General features: G+C 41.1%; 3 protein-coding genes across 5 annotated transcripts in view; 2 read left to right on the plus strand and 1 right to left on the minus strand.

The window, feature by feature from the left end:
* itga5 (integrin, alpha 5 (fibronectin receptor, alpha polypeptide)) overlaps positions 1–1,878 on the plus strand; it is a 20,601-nt gene extending 18,723 nt beyond the window's left edge. The window contains exon 29 of the mRNA XM_087781707.1: positions 213–1,878. Within this exon, the coding sequence (XP_087637833.1) occupies positions 213–296 (84 nt within the window). The 3' untranslated portion in view covers positions 297–1,878. The remainder of the gene's footprint in view (positions 1–212) is intronic.
* Positions 1–15,788, minus strand: part of rapgef3 (Rap guanine nucleotide exchange factor (GEF) 3) — a 16,351-nt gene extending 563 nt beyond the window's left edge. The window contains exons 1-29 of one of the 3 annotated variants that reach the window (XM_087781710.1): positions 14,649–14,710; positions 13,760–13,836; positions 11,755–12,120; positions 9,658–9,702; positions 7,656–7,762; positions 7,456–7,577; positions 7,169–7,340; positions 7,009–7,093; positions 6,860–6,920; positions 6,659–6,735; positions 6,454–6,600; positions 6,164–6,264; positions 5,543–5,631; positions 5,382–5,460; positions 5,164–5,314; positions 5,000–5,082; positions 4,901–4,931; positions 4,747–4,822; positions 4,290–4,427; positions 4,136–4,233; positions 3,934–4,059; positions 3,495–3,676; positions 3,328–3,418; positions 3,219–3,269; positions 3,072–3,159; positions 2,941–3,005; positions 2,823–2,877; positions 2,685–2,756; positions 2,376–2,513 (exon numbers count right to left, since the gene is read on the minus strand). In XM_087781710.1, coding sequence (XP_087637836.1) covers positions 2,395–2,513; positions 2,685–2,756; positions 2,823–2,877; positions 2,941–3,005; positions 3,072–3,159; positions 3,219–3,269; positions 3,328–3,418; positions 3,495–3,676; positions 3,934–4,059; positions 4,136–4,233; positions 4,290–4,427; positions 4,747–4,822; positions 4,901–4,931; positions 5,000–5,082; positions 5,164–5,314; positions 5,382–5,460; positions 5,543–5,631; positions 6,164–6,264; positions 6,454–6,600; positions 6,659–6,735; positions 6,860–6,920; positions 7,009–7,093; positions 7,169–7,340; positions 7,456–7,577; positions 7,656–7,762; positions 9,658–9,702; positions 11,755–11,892 — 2,649 coding nt within the window. In that variant the 5' untranslated portion in view covers positions 11,893–12,120; positions 13,760–13,836; positions 14,649–14,710 and the 3' untranslated portion in view covers positions 2,376–2,394. Of the gene's footprint in view, positions 1–1,957; positions 2,514–2,684; positions 2,757–2,822; positions 2,878–2,940; positions 3,006–3,071; positions 3,160–3,218; positions 3,270–3,327; positions 3,419–3,494; positions 3,677–3,933; positions 4,060–4,135; positions 4,234–4,289; positions 4,428–4,746; positions 4,823–4,900; positions 4,932–4,999; positions 5,083–5,163; positions 5,315–5,381; positions 5,461–5,542; positions 5,632–6,163; positions 6,265–6,453; positions 6,601–6,658; positions 6,736–6,859; positions 6,921–7,008; positions 7,094–7,168; positions 7,341–7,455; positions 7,578–7,655; positions 7,763–9,657; positions 9,703–11,754; positions 12,121–13,759; positions 13,837–14,648; positions 14,711–15,714 lie in introns of those variants that run through there. The other 2 variants (XM_087781711.1, XM_087781709.1) reach the window with 2 other exon arrangements.
* A 1,480-nt stretch (positions 15,789–17,268) lies between these two features.
* Positions 17,269–20,847, plus strand: slc48a1a (solute carrier family 48 member 1a). The gene is made up of 3 exons (XM_087781715.1): positions 17,269–17,752; positions 19,273–19,440; positions 19,754–20,847. The coding sequence occupies exons 1-3, from the start codon at positions 17,623–17,625 to the stop codon at positions 19,888–19,890; spliced, it is 435 nt and encodes a 144-aa protein (XP_087637841.1). The 5' UTR covers positions 17,269–17,622; the 3' UTR covers positions 19,891–20,847.
* The last annotated feature ends 78 nt before the right edge of the window (positions 20,848–20,925 follow it).

Consider the following 20,925-nt stretch of genomic DNA (forward strand, 5'->3'; position numbering starts at 1 on the left):
AACACACACACACACTTTATTGAAATGCAAACTATTAAAGTACAGTTTTATACAGTACAGTGTAGTTTAATGTAAATAATAAATATTGCGATACATCGTCGTATCAATATAGTAATCAAGTTGCATTTCTCGCCACCACAAGAGTTGGAAATGTAGCCCAGCATCACATCCGGGTTTCAGACCCACAACTTGACGATGATCTCGCCCCACAGCTCGGGTTCTTTAAGCGGTCGCTACCGTACGGGACCGCCATGGAGAAAGCTCAGCTCAAACCTCAGGCCGCTTCGGAGGCGTAGTGGATCAACACAACAAAGAGACCCCGGACCCGAGAACCAAATCAACCAAAGATTCCCCAGAACCACAGAGACGACCCGGACTGCAGGATGAACAGAACCACATGCACTGAACCTTCTCACTGCAGAACCACTCGATTAGCAAATGTATCTTCAGAACCAAAAAAGACGGGCTGAACGACTGCAATGTAGAACCAGACTCGTGCTGGAATTTGACTCGGTGGTTGGAGAGCTGACGGGTCGGACCCAACGTCCCACCCAAAGACTTAAGTTAAGTTTGGTGCTAAGGCTCTCGGACTAGAGGTGATCACGTGACCCGCACCCCAACTAGTGATTTTTCTAATTCAAGACCTGAGCAGGGGCTCCACGGGTCCAGCACCCCTGCAGGTAAGCGGGTTGTTTCTCCATTTCTTTCTCTTTTTTTTTTTGCACTCGAAGGAAATCTACTGATTTTATATTGTAATGGACTGATGGACTTCCTTTGGGTTCTGATGACATCACACTGAAGGGGGAGGGTCAACCAGGGTCACACTGACCCGTCATTAGGCGCCGACTCAGAACCTCAAATCGTTTCAAATAAAAACTCAATTTATTGTCATTATCTTTATGGTTTTTAACCGAGTTTGTTCAAATGAACCTGAACTGAGAGATGATGATGGTTTTATCTGCCGCCGGATCTTAATCTGGTTAAAATCGGCATCAGATTATTAAATCACCAATTTAAATTGGCAAGTGGATTTTAACAGAATAACCAAATTACTTAACAAAAGTCGGTCTCCTCTGCAGCGAGAGCATGATCTTGTCAAAGAAAATTATTTTTACTAAATCTAATGATCTGATCGGAAAGATGTCAGACATAGTAACTTGAAATATTGACCTGTTTTTAATCAACTGCATGAATCCACTCAAGCATTTGAAAATCTTCCTCCGCACCAGAGAAAGTTTTTATTCCGATATGTGGAAAAATAGAATCGTTCTGTATTTATTTATTCATTTTATGATGATTTAGAATCAAAGAAACGTTTCTGAGGTTCTGGATTGACGCTGAGACGGTTCTGTGTCATGTGACCTTCAAAAGGAACCAGAACGTGGAAGCTGGAATTCTGACAATCAACCGTCCGTGTGTGTGTGACAGCGGCTCCGACTTCACCTCTGATTGTACATTCATGAGTGTGTGTGTGTGCGCATGTGTGTGTGTTATATTTATGAATGTGTGTTGAAACTTTTTTATTTTCGCTTTCGTTAACTCCGGAGCGGGAGGGTCTCCTGGGCCACGCCCGCTCTGGAAGTGCAATATTTACATTCACATCACTTTTGGTTTCTTCTGGCTCCGTCACGCTGCAACACGTCTTCTTATTTAAAGTGTCAGGATTGTGTGTCCGAGAAAAACCTCGCGCTGTTGAGTCCAACGTCTTCCCGCCACGGTTCAGGTCGTATCTCTCAAATCTTTATTTAAAAGGTTCTTCCCGTCCTGGACTTGGTGGGAACGTGTTAAATTGCTGATCGTTGTGAACATTGTCGCCCCATATTGGGGAGAACGTTTGTCTCTATTGTGTCATTTGAAATAAAATTTCCCTTTTTACGAGTTTTGTGGCCGATGTTTTTATGTTAAAACATTTTAAAAATGTGACGATTACAGTTAAAGCCTTGGGGGGAAAAAAAAATACTGAGAAAATAATTTATTTTATAAAACATAAGAAAGTGCGTGTACAAACGAGTCCGTCATTAAATTACATAAGTGAACAAAACAGCGGAAGTGACGAAAAAATGTCGAGTGATGTTTAAATTAGATTATTTCAGCCGCGCTAACTGTCGTTAGCCTTTAGCTTCGTGGAACTTCAGCCCGTGAGGATTTGAAATACAATGTAAACTACGCTGAGAGTAAGACAACAGTTTAACAAACTAGATCATTGATAATAACTTTTTTCTGTACAGATGGACATGAACATTAGGTGTAGTTAAGTGCTGCAGTGCGTGCTCAATTTTGGGTGTAGGTCAGAGGTCATGACTGTTGTTCCACAGCTTCTCTCCGAAACCTTCAAACACTAAAACCCTCTCAGGTCTGACTGGAGTGATACATACTTCGGCTGCTGGATGAGTTCTACCGCTCCAGGGTTCTGGAGAGCTGCGTCAGCCTCCGCTGGTGGTCCACCACCCGCAGGTTCTGGATGTAGTGCCGGATGTTGGCGGGGGAACGAAGAGGAAGGATGTTCTCAGAGTCTGAGACAGTGACACAGAACTTCTTAGACCGTTTTTTCTATCTTTCGTCATCAACTCATTTACGTGTTTGAACATTTTCAGTTTAAAGTATTGATCAATATAGCACTACCTCCTTCCACCAGCAGAGGGAGCTAAATAACGTTCATGAGATCACTGATGTTTTTGACTTACACGTTGAAATCCGAGTCGCAGCTCCTTCCAGAAACATCCGGTCTGCGAGTCCTCGCTGTGGCGACGACGGGACTGAAGGAGAAGAACGGAACGATCCACCAGACTCGCTTGATGCAAGAAGTCAGTGACGGAACTCACCGTACGGTTGACTCCGACAACCTCGGACCACCTTCACCGTCCTGGCGATCATACGCTGCCGGCAGAGGAAGTTCTTCAGAATCATCTCCACTCACTTTCTATGGGACGTGTTTCTCACCATCTTCTCAAAGTTGACCAGCTTGTCCACGCAGTTCTGGTTCCCCTCGTGGATGAACGTCATGTCTGAGGGAAGAGTCCAAGAGTGAGACCATCAGGCGTTGATGACCGAGAAGGAAAAGAAAGTTGTACCTTTGAGCAGCAGCGGCATGAAGGGGATGTAAGGAGGACTGAGTTTGGACACGGCCAGTCTGTACGCTCGGTGGTTTCTGGTTGGATTCTACCACAGCGACACATTTAGATGAATGTTCAGGGAGAGAATGGAGACGACAGACTCACCAGCAGCCGCTCGTACGAGCAGTAGATCCTCTTGGTCTTGCTGGGAATCCTCTGGAAGCACAAACACGTCATCATCTGAACCTGGACCGACGGACGCTGGCGGTCTCACCTCCCAGGTCTTGTGGAGTCTCTGCACGGCGCTGTTGCTCAGTCCGAACATCACGGCGAAGAAAGAGTTGAGGTTTTTCTGCTCCTTCATCCTGCGTTCACACGAGAGAGGTTTCTTTCAAGCGAGGATCGCCGTCGGCGGCGTCTGCGCGAGCGACGACGACTCACACGGCGGCCATCTTGATGAACTTCTTCAGCAGCAGCGCCCGCTTCACCAGGTCCTCGCACAGGCACAGCTCGCTCACCACCCAGAACTGGACCTCGTTGAAGCGGCGCACCAGACGCTCCAGGTTGGCCGTCGTGGCTCCGGGGAACTTGTGGCGCCCGAACACGTAGATGATCAGCTCCACCTGAGCCAGATCATGAGTCAGCAAAAACAGAAAAGTATGTTTGGAAGGAAGAGAGTTGCTGTAAAATCTAATTTAATGGATTAATTAATGCCTACTTTAATGTAATGTTGCTTATTTTATTCAATAATCTTGATTCTACAATTCCATCACCACAAAAATCCTGTTTAGTGTTTACAATACTGACAATGACAGAGTTTTATTCAGATTATAAATACATGACTCAAATGTTCAAGTGTGCGACGGCTGAGACTAGTGACCTCATGCATGGCACTGAAAAGCTCCCAGTCATAGTTGGTGAGCTCACTGGCCACGTCTTTGGAGCTCATCTGTTCCAGGACTTCTGCGGTTCCCTGGTCCGGCCCCTGCTGCTCCCTGAGTGGGGTCTGCAGACCCACCACACATCGGGGTCAGAGAAAACAGGAAAATAAAAAAACACAAACCACAGAGACGAGGGGTCACCAGGAGGTCAACTTGTCCACTGGTGCAGACGAAGAGTCTCTCGTTGAGACCGAGGGCGGTGAAGACGGCGCCGGCGTCCAGCTTCAACTGAGCGCGCTCTGTGTGACCAACACGTCAGTTTGACAGGCGACAAATCGAATGTTGAACGAGTCACCTCCTGCAGAGTTCATCCTGACCAGAACGTGGTCGCCGCTGGCCTTCCCGATGGACGACATCACTTCCTGTACTGTCGCGTTCACGGGCAACATCAGAGTCAGGGCTTTGTGGTCCGGACGGAAGACTTCGTACAAAACTGGTGACAGAAAGTGTTTAACTTTCTTTTATTACAATTTCTTTAAACCTCTATTTTCTTTTTTTTTAATGAAGCAATATGGATCTCTTTAGTTTATTTATTTATTTATTTTAAATCAAAACAGATACCTCAATGAAAAATAACACTAATACATTAAAAAAAGTTTTGGAACATTTTCCTTTTGATTCAAACTGTTTAATTGATTGAAGCAAATGTTTATTTGGAACAAAATGATTTTCGACGTTTTATTTGGATTGAAATCATTTTCTGTGACTGAATAATTAAGAAACAAAACCAGCTTCATAATTATGGGCCTCACCTTTGTCCCGCGCTCTGATTGGCTGGAGCCGCGCCGCTGACTCGTCACAATTAACAAACCAGTCGAACGGCTGATTCTGCAGAAGAAGAGCGACACGGTGACTCAGCAAGTATTGAAACTTGAAAGTTCATGTTGCAGTGAGTGAGTGAGTTACTCTGCCCAGTGACTGGTATCCGTTCTCCGACCTGTAGAAACACAATGAGTTAGTGTTGCTCGGATCAAAGCGGGAAAAAGAAGAAGAAAAAGTATTTACACTCGGTTTCTGCGTCGATCTCTTAGATGTTCCTTCAGGACGTTGGTCAGACGCAGGTCGGCCGTCACCTCCTTCTTCAGCTTCTGTTGTTGCCATGGCGACAGAAAGTGCTGCCAATACTCTTCGATTCTCCCAAAAAGAATGAAACAAAAACGACAACGTACGTCCAGGAAGTCCGAGGCAACCGGGTCTTCTTTCAGCAGCAACCCGTACAGCGCCACCCACTGGCTGACCAGCTTCACCACCTTCTGTTTGGCGCTCACCACGTAGGCGGACCTCTCCGACTCGGACCCCTCGCGCGGCTCGGCCCAGTAGGTGGAACATTAAGTCAAGGAGACATGACGTCACTCTAGTGCGACAAACGCATGGGTTTCTGGGATATTGTTGCATCAGCGCCGGACACAGCTGGCCGGACGGCATGAACACTCGGTGGGTGAGAAGAAAGTCGCTCACGCTGGCGTCTGCAACACAAACGCACCGGATCAGATCGGATCAGATCGAGGTCCACCGGTGGTTCTGAAGACGTCAGCGTCTGCTGCTCACCCATCGAGTCGTTCCCGTTCGAGTCAAACTTCACCGTCTCCAGCAGGTGTTCCAGGATCTTCTCCGGGGTCCCCGACATCACCGTGTACCTGTAGACCAGGTGATTACTAAGGCCCGGTTCTTACAACTCATGGCGAGTTGAATTCAAAACCGTTTAATAACATTTAAAAGCAACTTGACATTTAACCAAAATTGTATAATTAATAAACAAATGAAATCAATGAATTGCACCAAGAATGATTCTAATATGTTTCTTGCACAAAACAAACTGATTTAATCCTTGAAAGAAAATGTTGCTCAAACAGACGATTCTCATTCAATTTAAACATCTCATGTCATTAAAAACGTCTCTTTAGGAAGTAGTTAAATTAATCTGTTCATTATTTTGTTTTAATAAATAAATATATTTTACCAGATATTTGATAATAAATAAATACATTTTTTATCATTTAAAAAGATTGAAGACATTTTAGTGCCAAAGATCTTATATTTCAGGACTTTAAAGCCTTGATTTTTAATGATTTAAGAAGAACCTATTAAAGTATATCATTAAAGAAACAACTGTTCTGATGTTACTGCTGCGTCTTCGAAAACACAGGATGTGCCGGTGAAGTGACTCACTTGCTGCCGCTTCCTCCCGGTTCTGCCGAGTTGACGCTTTTCTCCAGAACCAGCACGGTTTTCCCGTGTTCCTCCAGACGCACAGTGTTCGCTTCCACATCCTGAAATCACAAAAACACTGGCATGAGGACTATTCAGGGTCTAGTGCATGCGTGTCAAAGGTCAGTGGATGTTCATGTGACCCATTAAGACACCAGTGTTTAAGATAATCTGAATATCAACAATGATACGGATGCTTTTAAGGAGTTTGTTGAGATGAAATACGGCCTTTTAAAGACGAGCTTACAAACCTTGAGGATTCTGATGAAGTCTTCCTTGTCCACCCGCAGGAAGTGACAGTTGTCTTCCCTCAGGATGATGGTGGCGGCTCGCGGGGCGTCGTTCAGCAGCGCCAGCTGACCAAAGTCCTCGCCCTCGTGCAGTGTCGTGACCAGACCCTACGAGGAGACGGCGTGTCTGACAACGTCTCGTCGAACGCACAACGTTGCTGCTCACCTTCCCATGTGTGATGACGTTGACTGATCCCTTCCAGATGATGTACCAGGAGGTTCCCTTGTCTCCCTGACTGAACACTGCAGCGGGAACACAAGAGTTTTAATATTTCATATTCGTATAGAATTAACATTTTATGTCTGAGTGATGATGTTGGCCGTGTGTGTTTATCACTTTTTTATCATTTGCATCCGTGTCACTCACAGACAGTTCCAGCTTTAGCGTGCGACTCAAACAGCAGCACTGATGCTAGTTCTTTGCGCACCTGAGGACGAAAGGAGAGAAAAAAAAGACTTACAATGCTATTTGGTTTGAATGTTTTGATGCTCCAGACTGGAGGTCAAGACACTCACAGAGGAGGACAGGTGAGCGGCGGCCTTGATGTGCAGCAGCTCCTCGTAGATCACCTCCAGGTCCTCCACGCTCCTCTGACTGGGGCTACAAACACAAAACTCATCATCAGTTTTACTCAGAAATCAACGACAGTTCGGTCTAAGACAGAATAATTCAGACCTTTTCCGCAGGATCATGGTCAGCAGTGCGTCTGGACCGAGCTGGCACAGCAGCGCCAGCGCCTCCTGGAGGTCGTCCTCGCCGTCGCTCGCCTTCTGCTTCGCCACCAAGGCTGCCACGTGAAAGCGGTAGAACTGAGTGTCCTTGTCCTGGAAGTTCAGCTCCTGTTTGACTGGAAACACGAACACACCACATTTTTGATCTTTTGATAGACAAGTGTTGAAAGATCTTCAGCAGTTAAAGATGTTTTGAAAAGAGTTCATCAGTCGTAACAATGTGTTCTGTACCGTGGACCAGGATCCCCTCGTCGACCAGGACCTGCCATATTCCCACAGCCGGCCCCCTGGACTGAAGCCCTTCGTGTTGTTTCATCATCCAGTCGACCAGCTCTTTACCAGAGCAGCACTGTCTGACACACACAGACACGCACCGATTAACATCTGTAGACGTCTCTGATAAGGTCAATTCATCTCGGCTGTTGTGGCACCTGTACGTCTTCAGGTGATATTTCTGGTCTCGGATCAGACCCGGGGTCCTCTCGATCATCACACTGTAGAGCGAGCGCGCCGCCTTCAGCACTCGATCTGACAGGAACTGAGTCACAGAAAAAAATGTTATTGACAGCACTTTACGCTGACATTTAATTGGACCACTTTGAATAAAACATTAAAAAAACAAACTTTTTTCATCCCAAAATGACAACTTAAAAAAGTCTCTTTAAGGTTTTCAACTAATTTATCATTTTCAGAACTTTTTATAAGTTTTATACTTTAATTTATTTCATTTCTTTTGCTTTTTAAATCTTAGGTTAGGTTTGGTAGAACTTTATTGATCCCTCAGGATTTTTTCTTTTTTCCAAATTATCCACGGCAAATACAGCAATTTTTCATAAAAAATAATCAAAATAAAATCAGAACAAGAACAAAGAGAAATAAAGAGAAAGAACAAGATGATACAATCTAAGTCTAAAGATAAAGAACATAGATCAAAGAAAAACAACAAAGACAAATGATACAAAGATTAATAGAACAGAACAGATCTATCAAATCTTGTTTTCAAAATAAATATGTTTACGTGATAATATGTGATAAATGTTGCAGCAATTGGACTTTGAGTCCAACAGGGAAGTGAAACCGTGTGAAGACCACCGTCCATAAGTGGTAGTTTTCAACCCAGCAATCGTTCCTGTCTGACCCCCTTCAGCTATTTCCTTTGTTTCCTCCTCACAGGGACCGACCCGGACCCGCCCCGCCTCCCCCTTCAAACCGACCACTGATGCAGAAGTCTTATGTAACCAAACTAATCTGTCCTGGACCTGCGCCGTCTTTCCCACTCGCTTAAAACATTTGCAGTCGTCCGTCGCGGGTCTCGTGATTCCATGAGACGCTCGCGACCTTGTGTTCTGGTCAATCTTTTCCTCGGCGGCAACGACTTCTACACACATGGTATGTTTTCTTCCATCCGTGAAGGAGTCGAGCAGTTTAACCTCTGCGACCCGAGAGGTTCCAGCTCATGGTCAGGCGACTTCAGAAGTGGTCAAATGACTGTCTAGAACCACCAAGTTAGATAAACTGCTTCATGTATTTAGTTTTGTTTCATTTTCCATTTTAGATTTTGTCATTATTTTATATAATTCTGACCCTTTTCCATCGTTTTCTTGTCCCTCAAATCCAATAATATGAAGCTAGATTAGTCCAGAGGTGTCCCATGTCCTGCCCTGTTAGAATAACACAAATAATGTTTCAAAGTGTATGTATTTACAGAATCAAAATTGAAAAAAATATTTATTTAGTTTTGAAGCTTAATTTTTTTCAAAATCTCCTCGTTTTAGGATTGAACTTATTCTGACTTTATCTGTAGTTAAAATTGAAAATGTATATCTTTTGACAGTCAAAATTGAATCAATGGTTTATTCGGAGCAGGATCCAACAACCTTCATCCATCTCTTTCCAATAGTTTTCCCAGCGTTCTCAGCCTCTCCCAACTCGAACTCTGAGTCACAGTCCTGTATGACGTGACCAATGACAGGCCCTGAATAAACTTCAGAATTTGAAGTCCGAGTTTAAGAAAATATTTGTGTTGCAGTCCTGAGCGGGTCCGTCTACGTCCTGGTGGTCAGAGTGACGTCTGAGCTGATCCAGCATCAGATTACGGACGTCTTTCCCACAGTTGAGTTCAGAAAACGGATGTCTTATAAACGTGGCAACATTAACGAGGTTTTTCTTAAGTTGGAAACTGAGAGATTGTCGTTTCCTGCATCCTAAAAAATCAGCCTAATCCTTGAAGGACACTCGACGTCTGGCTGTTGTGAGCCTCTTCAGCCCAGTTAAGTGTTTCATGTGATTGTTGGTGGTGGAATAATGAGGACGAGCTCGTGGGCGAACGTCTCTCACTCGTCTGTGACCTGCTGGACGCAGACATCTCAGCGAATGTGCTGTGATGAATCTAACCGTCTCATTAAAGTGCCGTTCTCATCGCCGTCCACTCACTTGCTTCATGGTGTCCTTAGAGTTGAGGGCCTCGGGCAGCGGCGTCTGTGAGGGACATGAAGAAGAAGAAGAGACTGTTAACATAAACACCAGAGGATAAATGCTTAACACATTCCACAAGTTAAAGAAAAAAAACACTTTTGCAAACTAAAGTGTGACTAAAAAATGGACGTGAGGATGAAGGTCAACATCGTCAATCATCACCATGACGATGAAGGTGGTGATGATGGGGCCTGGTACCATTGTGAGGAGAGTACGAGAGGTGAAGGATTCAGATTACAGATGCAACTGAACTTAACCCTTTCCCGTCAGAGCCTGCAGCGGTGGACGTTTCTACATCTGAAGGATCGTGTTATAGAACTTCATCTAACTGGCATAATCGTGTTGATCAACACTCGGATAAGGCACTTGTCCCTGGTCAGAAATTACAATCTTGACACGGAAACCAAAAAAAAACCCCAACAACATTCAAGTATACATTTAAGAAAAGTATCCATTTAAGATAAGTTACGTACAAATTCAATTGAACACTTAATGAAGGAGTGTGAAGATCACGGGACAAGAGCATAATTACATTAGTGAGCCGTCAACACCTGACTTCATGGGGTCAGGATGGACTTTGACTGGAACTCCCTCTTCAGTGATTCGGGTTTTACGGTTCATTCTTTTTACTTACTCTCACATGTTTTAAACAACCCACACTGTTTTAACTTTGGACAGAAACTTAATTATATAAATCTACAACCTCAGCTGATTCATGAGTCACAAAAAATGTCCTTTAAACTACATTCTTCAAGTTTTGGTTCAGTTTGCACGTTGAGGAAATACCAGCTCACATCATTCTTTGTAAATCATTATACAATAATTTACTTTGGTGTTGGTTCTATTGTTCCACTTAAACTGGTTCCTTTACACAAAACTTGACAGGAACTCATCACACCTCCTCCTATATAGCAACACCAAACACAAAACAAGAGAGAAAAAAATAAAGCTGTCGTTCAACCTTGTTTAAAAAAAACATGTGACACTAAAGGAGAAAAACACTGGTAAATACATTTCCTTTCACGCAGTGGTCGGTAGTTAGTGAGGGATTTTTTATTCTACAAAGAACTAAAGGCCCTGTGATGAAACTAGTCATGTGCTTGTAAAAGATAAACAGGAATCTCACATGTTTAAAGACCATCGTCTTTTAAATTCATGCGAGATTTCCCTTTTATTGGACTTGAACTTTCAACTGGACGTGAGGTTTATGGGCATCTGTGCGCATTCGTTTATGACAAGTGCGATAACCTGACTAAATAACGTCAGCTGACTCAAATGTGGGAGAGTTTTGGGAACTATTTAAAGGTACGGTCGTGCGGGAAGACCAGGATGTCTTATTTGAAACCAAACAGCCTGAATTGAGAGCTCCAGAACTTTCATCCTGTCTGGACAATAAACAATCGTCTATTTATAAAAAATAAAAAAAAGGACCTTCCTGAGCACCGCCACCACAGACTCAAGAATGTTCCCGAAATATCTGCAGACTTATTTTGGACAGACAAAAAAAAAAGAAAGTTTGACCCCATGTTTAAGTTTTAAATAGAATATAATAACAGTTTTTTTCTACTTCTCACCAAACCCAGAGCTAGGTAGAACTTTGTAAACCAAATAAGACCAATTTCTAAAGTTAGATTATGAAATTGAATTCACTCAACGAACATCAGAGTCACAGGGAATCTAAATTTATAATAAAATACTTCATACAAGAGACTGTGAAGTTTTAGTTTAACCATCAGTGAACATCATCGGATGCTTCAGCCCTTTTCACTTGCAAGTCTTATTAAAGCAGCTCAAACTAAACACCTTGAACAGTTTGAATCCAGTTTTAAACTTGAAAAAAAACACCTGTCTGACGTTAGCATGTTTGCTAATGAAGCGCTTTGATGCTAATTGATTGACAGGTGGACGCCTGACATGAAAACAATTCTACTACGTGTTTGGACATCCGTCTCTAGATATTAAATATTATTCAAACCAATTAGCATTTAATGAGTAAAACTGCGATTTTTTTTTCTTTGAACCGCGGACACCTCCGGGGGTCGCGCTACAGCTCACCCAGCTGATGCCTCTGATGAGCGGCGTGTCCGCCGAGCCCCGGTCGGGAAACACTCGGTAGTTGTGACTCCGGAAAAGATGCATCTTCGCCAGTAAATGAAAAAAAAGTTCAATATCCAGAGGAATGATCGGTTGCATTCGCTGCGCACATCGTCAGAACCCAGGACCGGGACCAGGGGCGTCCAGGTCTTCAGAGGGTTGAGCTCCAGCGGGGAGAGAGAGAGTCCCGAGTGAGCGGCGAGAGGAAGCCGGAGCAGGACGACCTTCTGCGGCTGATCCGCCTCGTTAAAGGCGTGAGTCTGACTGCAGGGGCTGGAACTGTTGCCTCGTCTCTCCAGGAAGAAGCTGGATTTTCACCTCGTCTGACTAGTGTCAACAAATAATATATAAGACTATTTTTCTACTTAAGTGAATCATTTTAAACCTTGAAAAGTTTTATTCTACAATCCACATTTTTAGCTACTTATTAAACAGAAGGACTTTTATTTTTACTTTCCTTTAAGGGCAGAGGTGCAGGGCCACACAGAAAGAAAAAAAAACATCTTCTATTCATTATTACGGCCTAAAAGGTGTTTCAATTAGAAAAAGAAAACAGATTTTCTGTAAAATAACATAAGCGTGTGACTCTTGACTAGTGAAACGCAAACTCTAGAAACAAATAAGTTTCAGAGTCCTCCATTTAAATAATGCTTAAACACATCAAGTCTCTAAGACAGACCTGGGCAAAGTGTGGCCCTTTCACTGTATTTATGCGGCCCTTTGGCCCTCGTAATGTCAACGTATGATCATGTATAAATGGTTCTAATGCATTAACAAATGTCATTTGTATTTATTATTCATTTACATTTCAACATAACACTTGTTTACTTTTTGTGTGTAATCTTTCAAGTATATATTAATCCCTCAAAACATTTTTTATAAGTTAGTTGAAGAAATGTTTTTGAACAAAACTTACGGCCTAATGACGAATGTTATTTAGGGATTTTTTCGTCTTTCTTTTTGCTTGATGGCCCCTAACAACATTCACATAACTTAATGTGGCCCTTGAAGAATTATAATTGCCCACCGCTGCTCTAAGAGCTATAAGACACACACATACAGAACACTATCATCGGCATCAATCAAATATACGTAGATGCAAACACACATCTTGTTGTCACCAGTCCGGAGCTTTTGCTTTTATGTTTTTTTTCACTGTTCACGTAATTGAAGTTTTTTTTGCGGGTTATGCCATTGTATTTTTACTTTTATCTATCTGATCGTCGGCCCGTGAACCCTGATATTAAACCGGTCCAGAAATAAATTGATAAATTGTAACAATTTGTCACCTACAAAATACATTTATCTGGCATTCATAATAGACATCATAGGCGCTGCAGAACGGTTTTCTGTTGCTTATTTTGTCTGTTATCTTATTTCATTCTTTTATTCTGTCCTGACGACACAAAAATCCTTTAATCCTGGCAATAAAAGTTTCTGATTCTGATCTGACTCGGCTAATGATGCATGAATCAAAAGTTTTAAAATCTTTTACTGTTTTTCATTTTTGGTACGATGAAAAAAACAGAAGGCATCGGTAAAAAATAACAGTGGGTGTGTGAGTCATTTTGTAAATTCTTAAGACAACATACGTGTGGAGAGAAGACGTAACAAAGTCAATGGTTGTTGAAAACAAGCTGAGTGATTTGGGGTATGTAGCGTGTGTAGAGTAAGAAATCTTGTCACCCGTTATCAGTGCATTACAGCGAAAGACTGGTGGAGCTGATAACTTGTCCAACCGTGACAGGTGGAAATTCTACAGTGTACTGAGGCTGAGATCACAGGCATTCAGCTGTCAATCAAGTCTATCTCTCCACCTACCCCGTGTCCAAGTCTGTTAAATTCTACTTGTAGCTGTTCCTCTTCTTTTTATTTGATTTTATCAACAAACAGCCGTCGTTCAAGGAGAAATTCAGTTTTCAGCATTGCAGCATAAGCTTCTAGAACAAGGATCATTGGGACTCACCTCTGGCGTGCGGCGTCTTGGTGGCGGAAAGATGGACTTGAACGTGTTCTCCATGAAGCTGAAGGTCTGAAGGGCAACTGAGGAGACAGAACAGGAGCTTCTTTATCAGACAATCCTCTCTTACATCCAGCATTCCACGTGAAGCACCACAAAAAACATGATATTTTATAACATTCTAAACATTCTTTTTATGTATTGTTTGTCCCAGCAAGCCAGGGAGTGAAAGGCAGTGGGGACCAAATGTATCTTTATTGGCCAAAATACCAAAAATGTGAGATGCAAAGTCTTTTGAGTGACTTGTATTAAGACGTAACCTTCGCACAGTCGACGAGGTGTGTTTGAGAAAGTGAAACCCGCCGGAAAATATTAAACTCCTGACAGGAAGAACAGCGGAAGGTCACATGGTTTGGAGTTAAGGTTGTCCATCACAACAGTTCAACAGTTTCCTGCTCTGGTTACATAAGACCGTTGAGGTCCCAGCGATTGTTCAGGACCACCGTGCCACTTCCTGAGACTCCCGCACGAACGCAGACTCACAAATAGACATGTGGGTTTGACCCTTCACATGTACAGAGGCATGTATTCTTCTCCATGTACAGCCACGTCAGAGCTCTAGTGAGATCAAACACATGTTCTTAACAGAGAACATTTTTGTTGGTGATAGTTTGTCCATTTTTTACAAACCACAGTCACCCTGCAGCCACTCATGCAATAATAATAATAAGTCTTAACTGAAATCAAAAGCACATTTCCTCACAAACAAATTAGATATATTCTATAAAGTTTAGTTTACTTTTAAAGACACACATAATAGTAAAAATATAAGTTCATTATTCACTATTCTTTTTTTTTTTAATGTAATCATACGAGCGAATGAAATGATTCTCACCCAACTTGGTCGTCTGAGAGATCATGAGAAAACAACACAACGACGTCTCTTCTGGAACGTCCTGTGAAGAGTGAAAAAATACAGTTAGTCTTCTGTGTGTCCTGCAAGGACGAAAACATGATGGAGATGATAAGATTCTTAGATAAATTCCAGCCTGCTGAGGAACAATCTCCTCTATGACTTTTAACAGCAGAGGAGGTAGTTTCACTTTATGCTTTTAAAAATATATCAATATGTGAAGCACTTTAAAAAGTCCCTCACCATACAGTTATCTATATTCAAGGTTCAATTATTTTAGAAGAACACCAATTACAAGCTGATGATTCAGGTTTATTTACAGACAAGGGTTTCAGTGTAGAGACCCCACGAGGCTGGGAGGCACTTCCTGCATCTGTACTGACACACACGTAAACACACTTTGATGCCCACTCACAATGTGTACTATAAACAAACAAACAAAGCACACAAACAGAACTTTGTACAGACAAGTAGACGCACAATTATGGACTCACAACAATTAGGCAGAAAGGCACGAACCACAACTCATCATCACAAGTATAGAAGCATCAATATAAGGAATAATAATAATAATAAGTCAATTGTAAAAGTCAGAGGTCATTAACAAGCCAGTACACATACAACAAATCTAACACAATATATATATATATATATATGTATATATATATATATACATATATATATATATACATTTTAAAAACACATAAAAGGTTTATTTTTCTTTATCTTTTTGATGGAAGTTTCCTCCTCCTGATTGACTTTCAAATGTATATTATTGTTACATTCATGTATACATTATTTATATGGGTTACATAGATCCAGACAAAATGCTTTATTTAGGAATGTGGTCCAGTTCAGATGGGAAGAAATTGATATTGATTAAAAAACACGCGCAGCTCAGGGCAGGACAACTGAACACAACAGCTGAGCAACACATGATGATGTTCAGCAACATTCACAGTTTTGGAAGTTATTCAGAAAGTAAATACTTTAACCACATAATGACGTAACTAGTTGTTGATGAGAGACGGTAAAAGTTAGGACTCACTGTAACTTGGTGCTCCTCCTAAGTCTCCCTCCTGCAGGTTTGATTCCGTTCATCCGTCTGAAGATGTCTCTTGTCCTGAGGTTATGCAAGAGCCGGGAACATCTCTGATTGGTCAGAAGACACGCGTTATATTTCCTGTAGATTCATTTAGCAGAACCACATTATAGTAGTTTCCATCTAAACACATCATATACATTGATCTACCAGTCATTTGTTCACATGACTAGAATGATTAAATAGTTTACTCTTAATTGCTTATCCTTTCATTTGAGTCTAATTGTTTTGATGATGTTTCATATACATTTAATTACTTAAAAAAAATTGTTTTTTTTCGTTCTTTGTAGGAAGTTGATCTCACATAATTTATAATTAAAATAAAAATCCACACTCCTTCATTCAGAACAAGGAAAACAAAGCATAGTATCAGAAACTTCAGACAAACGGCTTTAGTGTAGATTTTATGTCATTGTAAATAGATGTCCTTCATGAGGTTTGCCGTCAGGGATAATATGTTTCTCCTGCCTGACAGGATGGTGGTCATGTGGCCTGCATCATGAGAAGATTTTGAAGAAAGCAAAAACAGTGATTCTCTAAGTCCCTGCAGAGAATCAATGTTGTTATTTTCAGACGGAAAGATTTAATTAGCACAGCGGACCCACAGAGGATTCCACACAGCAGTAGGTTGAAGATGCACCTCTGGACCCTGCTGCCACCGAGATAAAGACCAGAGTGATGATCTTCGGAGCCTCAAATGATATTAGTTAGTAAAGATAGATAGCACAATATAATGCAAGTTCATTAACTCATCACATAACTACACAAACTGAAGAAAATATCACAAAATCATAAATTGTTTTCTCCTCAGATAAAAAAAACATTGTTGAAACACATATTTCTTTTAAACTTGTTTCTAAAATATATTAGTTTATATTTAATACCTCAAATAATTATGGAAATTAACAATAACAACAAAATATATATCTATATATTAAGGAAAATGAAAGAAAAATGATTAAAATATATGTAAACTTTCTGTAAAGCGAACCTGCTACGGACTACAAAAAAGTATATGAAAACATTCAGTCTGACAGCATGTACAGGAAAAAAGTTTTATTTTACTAGTATATGTTAACTAGTTAATAGAATTCCTAGAATTTGATGGTCACACTCCACCAAATTATTAGTATTTTTTAAAGCATCAGGATTTCACAAAACCACAAGAAAATTGGTAACCATAGCGACTATATAAATATATAGAAAACAGATGCAAAATATGAAAACATACAAAGTTGCAAAGGAAAATTATATAAATTCTCTTAATGAAAACACAACAATATTTACTTTTGGACCATATTATACTGTATTTCTTGAGAAACTCTTCAAAGTTTTGAAGTTCTATAAATCTCTACATTCAACAAACACTGTTCTTTAGTTCAGATAGTAGGACTTGGGTATTTTAGAAAAAATAAAACTGTTCTATATTACAGTATTTTTTCATTCTCGTGCACAAAACTACCCCTGAGAGATAAACACAACACTTCCGGGTCTGGGGCGCTTCTGTCCAGACTTCACGGAAACCGCCGGCGGCTCGTCGAGCTGAACTTCCTCGATCAGGACTTTCGTCTGAAGCTCCCCTGGCAGCGCGTCTGCTCGCCGGCTCCCTGACCAGCAGGCTCGTCTACACCGACCTTCAAATCCGACTCGTGTTTTTATTTATCTGGATGTTCGACTCTGGTTGTCAGACGCGGGCTCGGCCAAGCTTGCTCCCCGGACCGAGTGTGTTTACTTGCTGAGAATGTTACGTAATGTCTCGGTAAGCTCTGGATGTAGCCTGTTAGCTTCGGTTAGCATTTAGGAAGTACGCGTTCGTCTTGTCGTCGGTGTTTATTTAAGAGAAGAACAAAAAAAATGGGGTTCAGAAGAATTCATATGAGCATCGCCTATGCGACATTCGGAACTCTGGTGGGAATCTCGGCGTTCCTGGTCTGGAATATCGCCTTCAAACAGCCGTGGACCGCCGCCATGGGAGGCCTGTCAGGTGAGGATGACGTTTGGTTCAAGTTTCACTCGATAACTGCATGAACATGTTTGTTGTTTTGTTAAAATTAATAACTAGATACGACTTTAGTTCCCCTTGAAAAGATCGTATTAGAGTTATATGCACCAGCCTTACAATTGTGACATTCCTCCTGCCATATATCGCGATACTTTTCCACGATACTGCATTGATGTTCGACAACATTGTAATCAATACTGAACTAAACCGTTATTTTATTTATTTTTCGGCTTGCAAATCATATTTCATGAGTTCGTTTGTGGTTTAAAGTTCAGTAATGTTTGTGTAAAATAAACTTACGGTCATGGTGTCTTAAGCAGTTAAACAAACATTGAAATACCATGAGATCCTGGCGATGACTGAGGACGAGAGGATACAGTGATTCCAGCAGCTTTTAAAGCTGATTTACAAACATATTTTGGTTTCAGAACGAATTAAAGCAGTTACAACTTTATCAAGTCATGTGGTCTGTAAATTCTGCAACTACAGAGTCAAGTACTCGACAATACTACAAATATATCCTTGTTACTACACTATCACAACACCAGAGTCAAGTACTCAACAATACTACGCATATATACTTGTTACTACACTATCACAACACCAGAGTCAAGTACTCAACAATACTACGCATATATACTTGTTACTACACTATCACAACACCAGAGTCAAGTACTCAACAATACTACGCATATATATTTGTTACTACACTATCACAACACCAGAGTCAAGTACTGAACAATACTACAAATATATCCTTGTTACTACACTATCACAACACCAGAGTCAAGTACTCAACAATACTACACATGTATACTTATTACTACACTATCACAACACCAGAGTCAAGTACTCGACAATACTACAAATATATCCTTGTTACTACACTATCACAACACCAGAGTCAAGTACTCGACAATACTACAAATATATCCTTGTTACTACACTATCACAACACCAGAGTCAAGTACTCATCAATACTACACATGTATACTTATTACTACACTATCACAACACCAGAGTCAAGTACTCAACAATACTACACATGTATACTTATTACTACACTATCACAACACCAGAGGCAAGTACTCAACAATACTACACATGTATACTTATTACTACACTATCACAACACCAGAGTCAAGTACTCAACAATACTACACATGTATACTTGTTACTACACTATCACAACACCAGAGTCAAGTACTGGACAATACTACACATATATACTTGTTACTACACTATCACAACACCAGAGTCAATTATTCGACACTACTACACATATATACTTGTTACTACACTATCACAACACCAGAGTCAAGTACTCGACAACACTACAAATATATACTTGTTACTACAGTATCACTATATATTATAGTTGACCCTGTTTTGCCAGATTCCTGCCAATACACACCCTTAGCATGGATGAACCCCTCTAAGAAGTTCTGTGTGTGATCTTCTTTCATAGTTATTATACTTACCATGTGTTTGTTTCCCTCCAGGTGTGATGGCTCTGTGGTGTCTGGTCACGCACATCATGTACCTGCAGGATTTCTGGAGGACTTGGCTGAAAGGTCTGAGGTTCTTCATGGTGGTGGGCGTCATCTTCAGCATCACCGCCGCCACCGCCTTCATCTCCTTCATCACTCTGGCTGTCACTCAGAAACAGTGTAAGTTTAACTGAAGTCAAGATTAGGATCTGTGGATTCATCAAGAAACATTGAACGACTGCAAATACTCGCCACGTGTGTTTTGACTAAACCTGAAAAGCAACTTTCATAGAGATCAGGTTTTAAAGGAATGATGCTTTAATTGTTCTGTCCTAATTATACATTTATATCATCAACAGATACGAGAAAATGTTATTAAAATACTTGGTCAAATTATTGAACTCATTGACTTGCTATGAAAGAGTAAAATATACTTAATTGAAATCTATCAACTGAGAAAGGCAGCACTTGAACATGTGTTTCTGTGCCACAGCCCTGACGGACCCTCGCAGCCTCTACCTGTCGAGCGTGTGGAGCTTCCTGACCCTTAAGTGGTCCTTCCTCTTAACCCTGTACTCGCACAGATACCGCCAGGAGTTCGCCGACATCAGCATCCTCAGCGACTTCTAAACCGTGGGCTACAGAGGAGTTTAAAGGTCAACTTCAGGCGAGGATGTTTTTTGCTACATGACCTTGGACCGACCTTCTGTGTTCACGATCCAGTTATGTCATTTAACCTTTGTCACGTAATCAACTTTTTTCCCGCGATTGTACGCATGAATAAGTCTCAAGTCTTTCCTCCGTAACCTTTTAATTTATGAGGAAGTTCTTGATCCTGTTTGTTGCAGACTCGTAGACCAACAGAATCTTTGCTGATAGCTTTTAGTTTGCAGCGTTAATACAGGTTTTTTTCATGGTTGAAGTGTGTTCAGGGAAGAGAGGAGGAGGAGGAGGAGGAGGAGGATGAACAGAATAGGAAATGAAGTCAAATTTTTTTTTAAAAAGTTTGAAGGAAGAATCATGTCTTGTAATACAAGCTTTAATAATTGCAATAAAATGAGAAGGTATTAAAAAAACTATGCTCGGGCAGATCAACAAATTAACTTGTTGACAAACATCTGTCCTATTTTAATTAAATGTCACTTTTTACAAGATTATTAAAACAACTTGTTATTGTTTTAATGCCAATGTTTGTAGTTTGATGAAATTTGACTATGGAGTTGCACAGAAAAAGTTTGATTTTCTAACAAGTCTAAGCTAAGGTCTTTTGAAAGGAGAAAAGACGACCACTGTTGCTTTTGTGCAGTTTCTCTGTTACTCCACTAGGGGTCGCTATTACCCATTCGTGTGTGTTACATTCCTTGTTTTGAGTTTTAAAATGTATTGCGGAATATTTGCACTTTAGTCTCAGATGGTGACGTTTTGCACACGGACATGCTATTTTAAGTGTTGGATTGATATTTGCTCCCAGATTTAATCGTGTGCGAAGTATCCTTAACTGGAACCTTGTAAGTCGTGTCCCTGTTGTCGAGCGATCGAATGTAAAGATTCTACCAATAAAGATGAACCTATTGTTGAATAATAAAAGTGGTTGATTCACTGCAAGTTATTTCCTTAACTATTAAAAACACAGCACCTACTTATCAACCAACACGCCACAGCTAG

This window comes from Callionymus lyra, chromosome 19, assembly GCF_982586985.1.
Source record: "Callionymus lyra chromosome 19, fCalLyr1.hap1.1, whole genome shotgun sequence".
In the NCBI taxonomy this organism is placed as follows: Eukaryota; Metazoa; Chordata; class Actinopteri; order Syngnathiformes; family Callionymidae; genus Callionymus; species Callionymus lyra.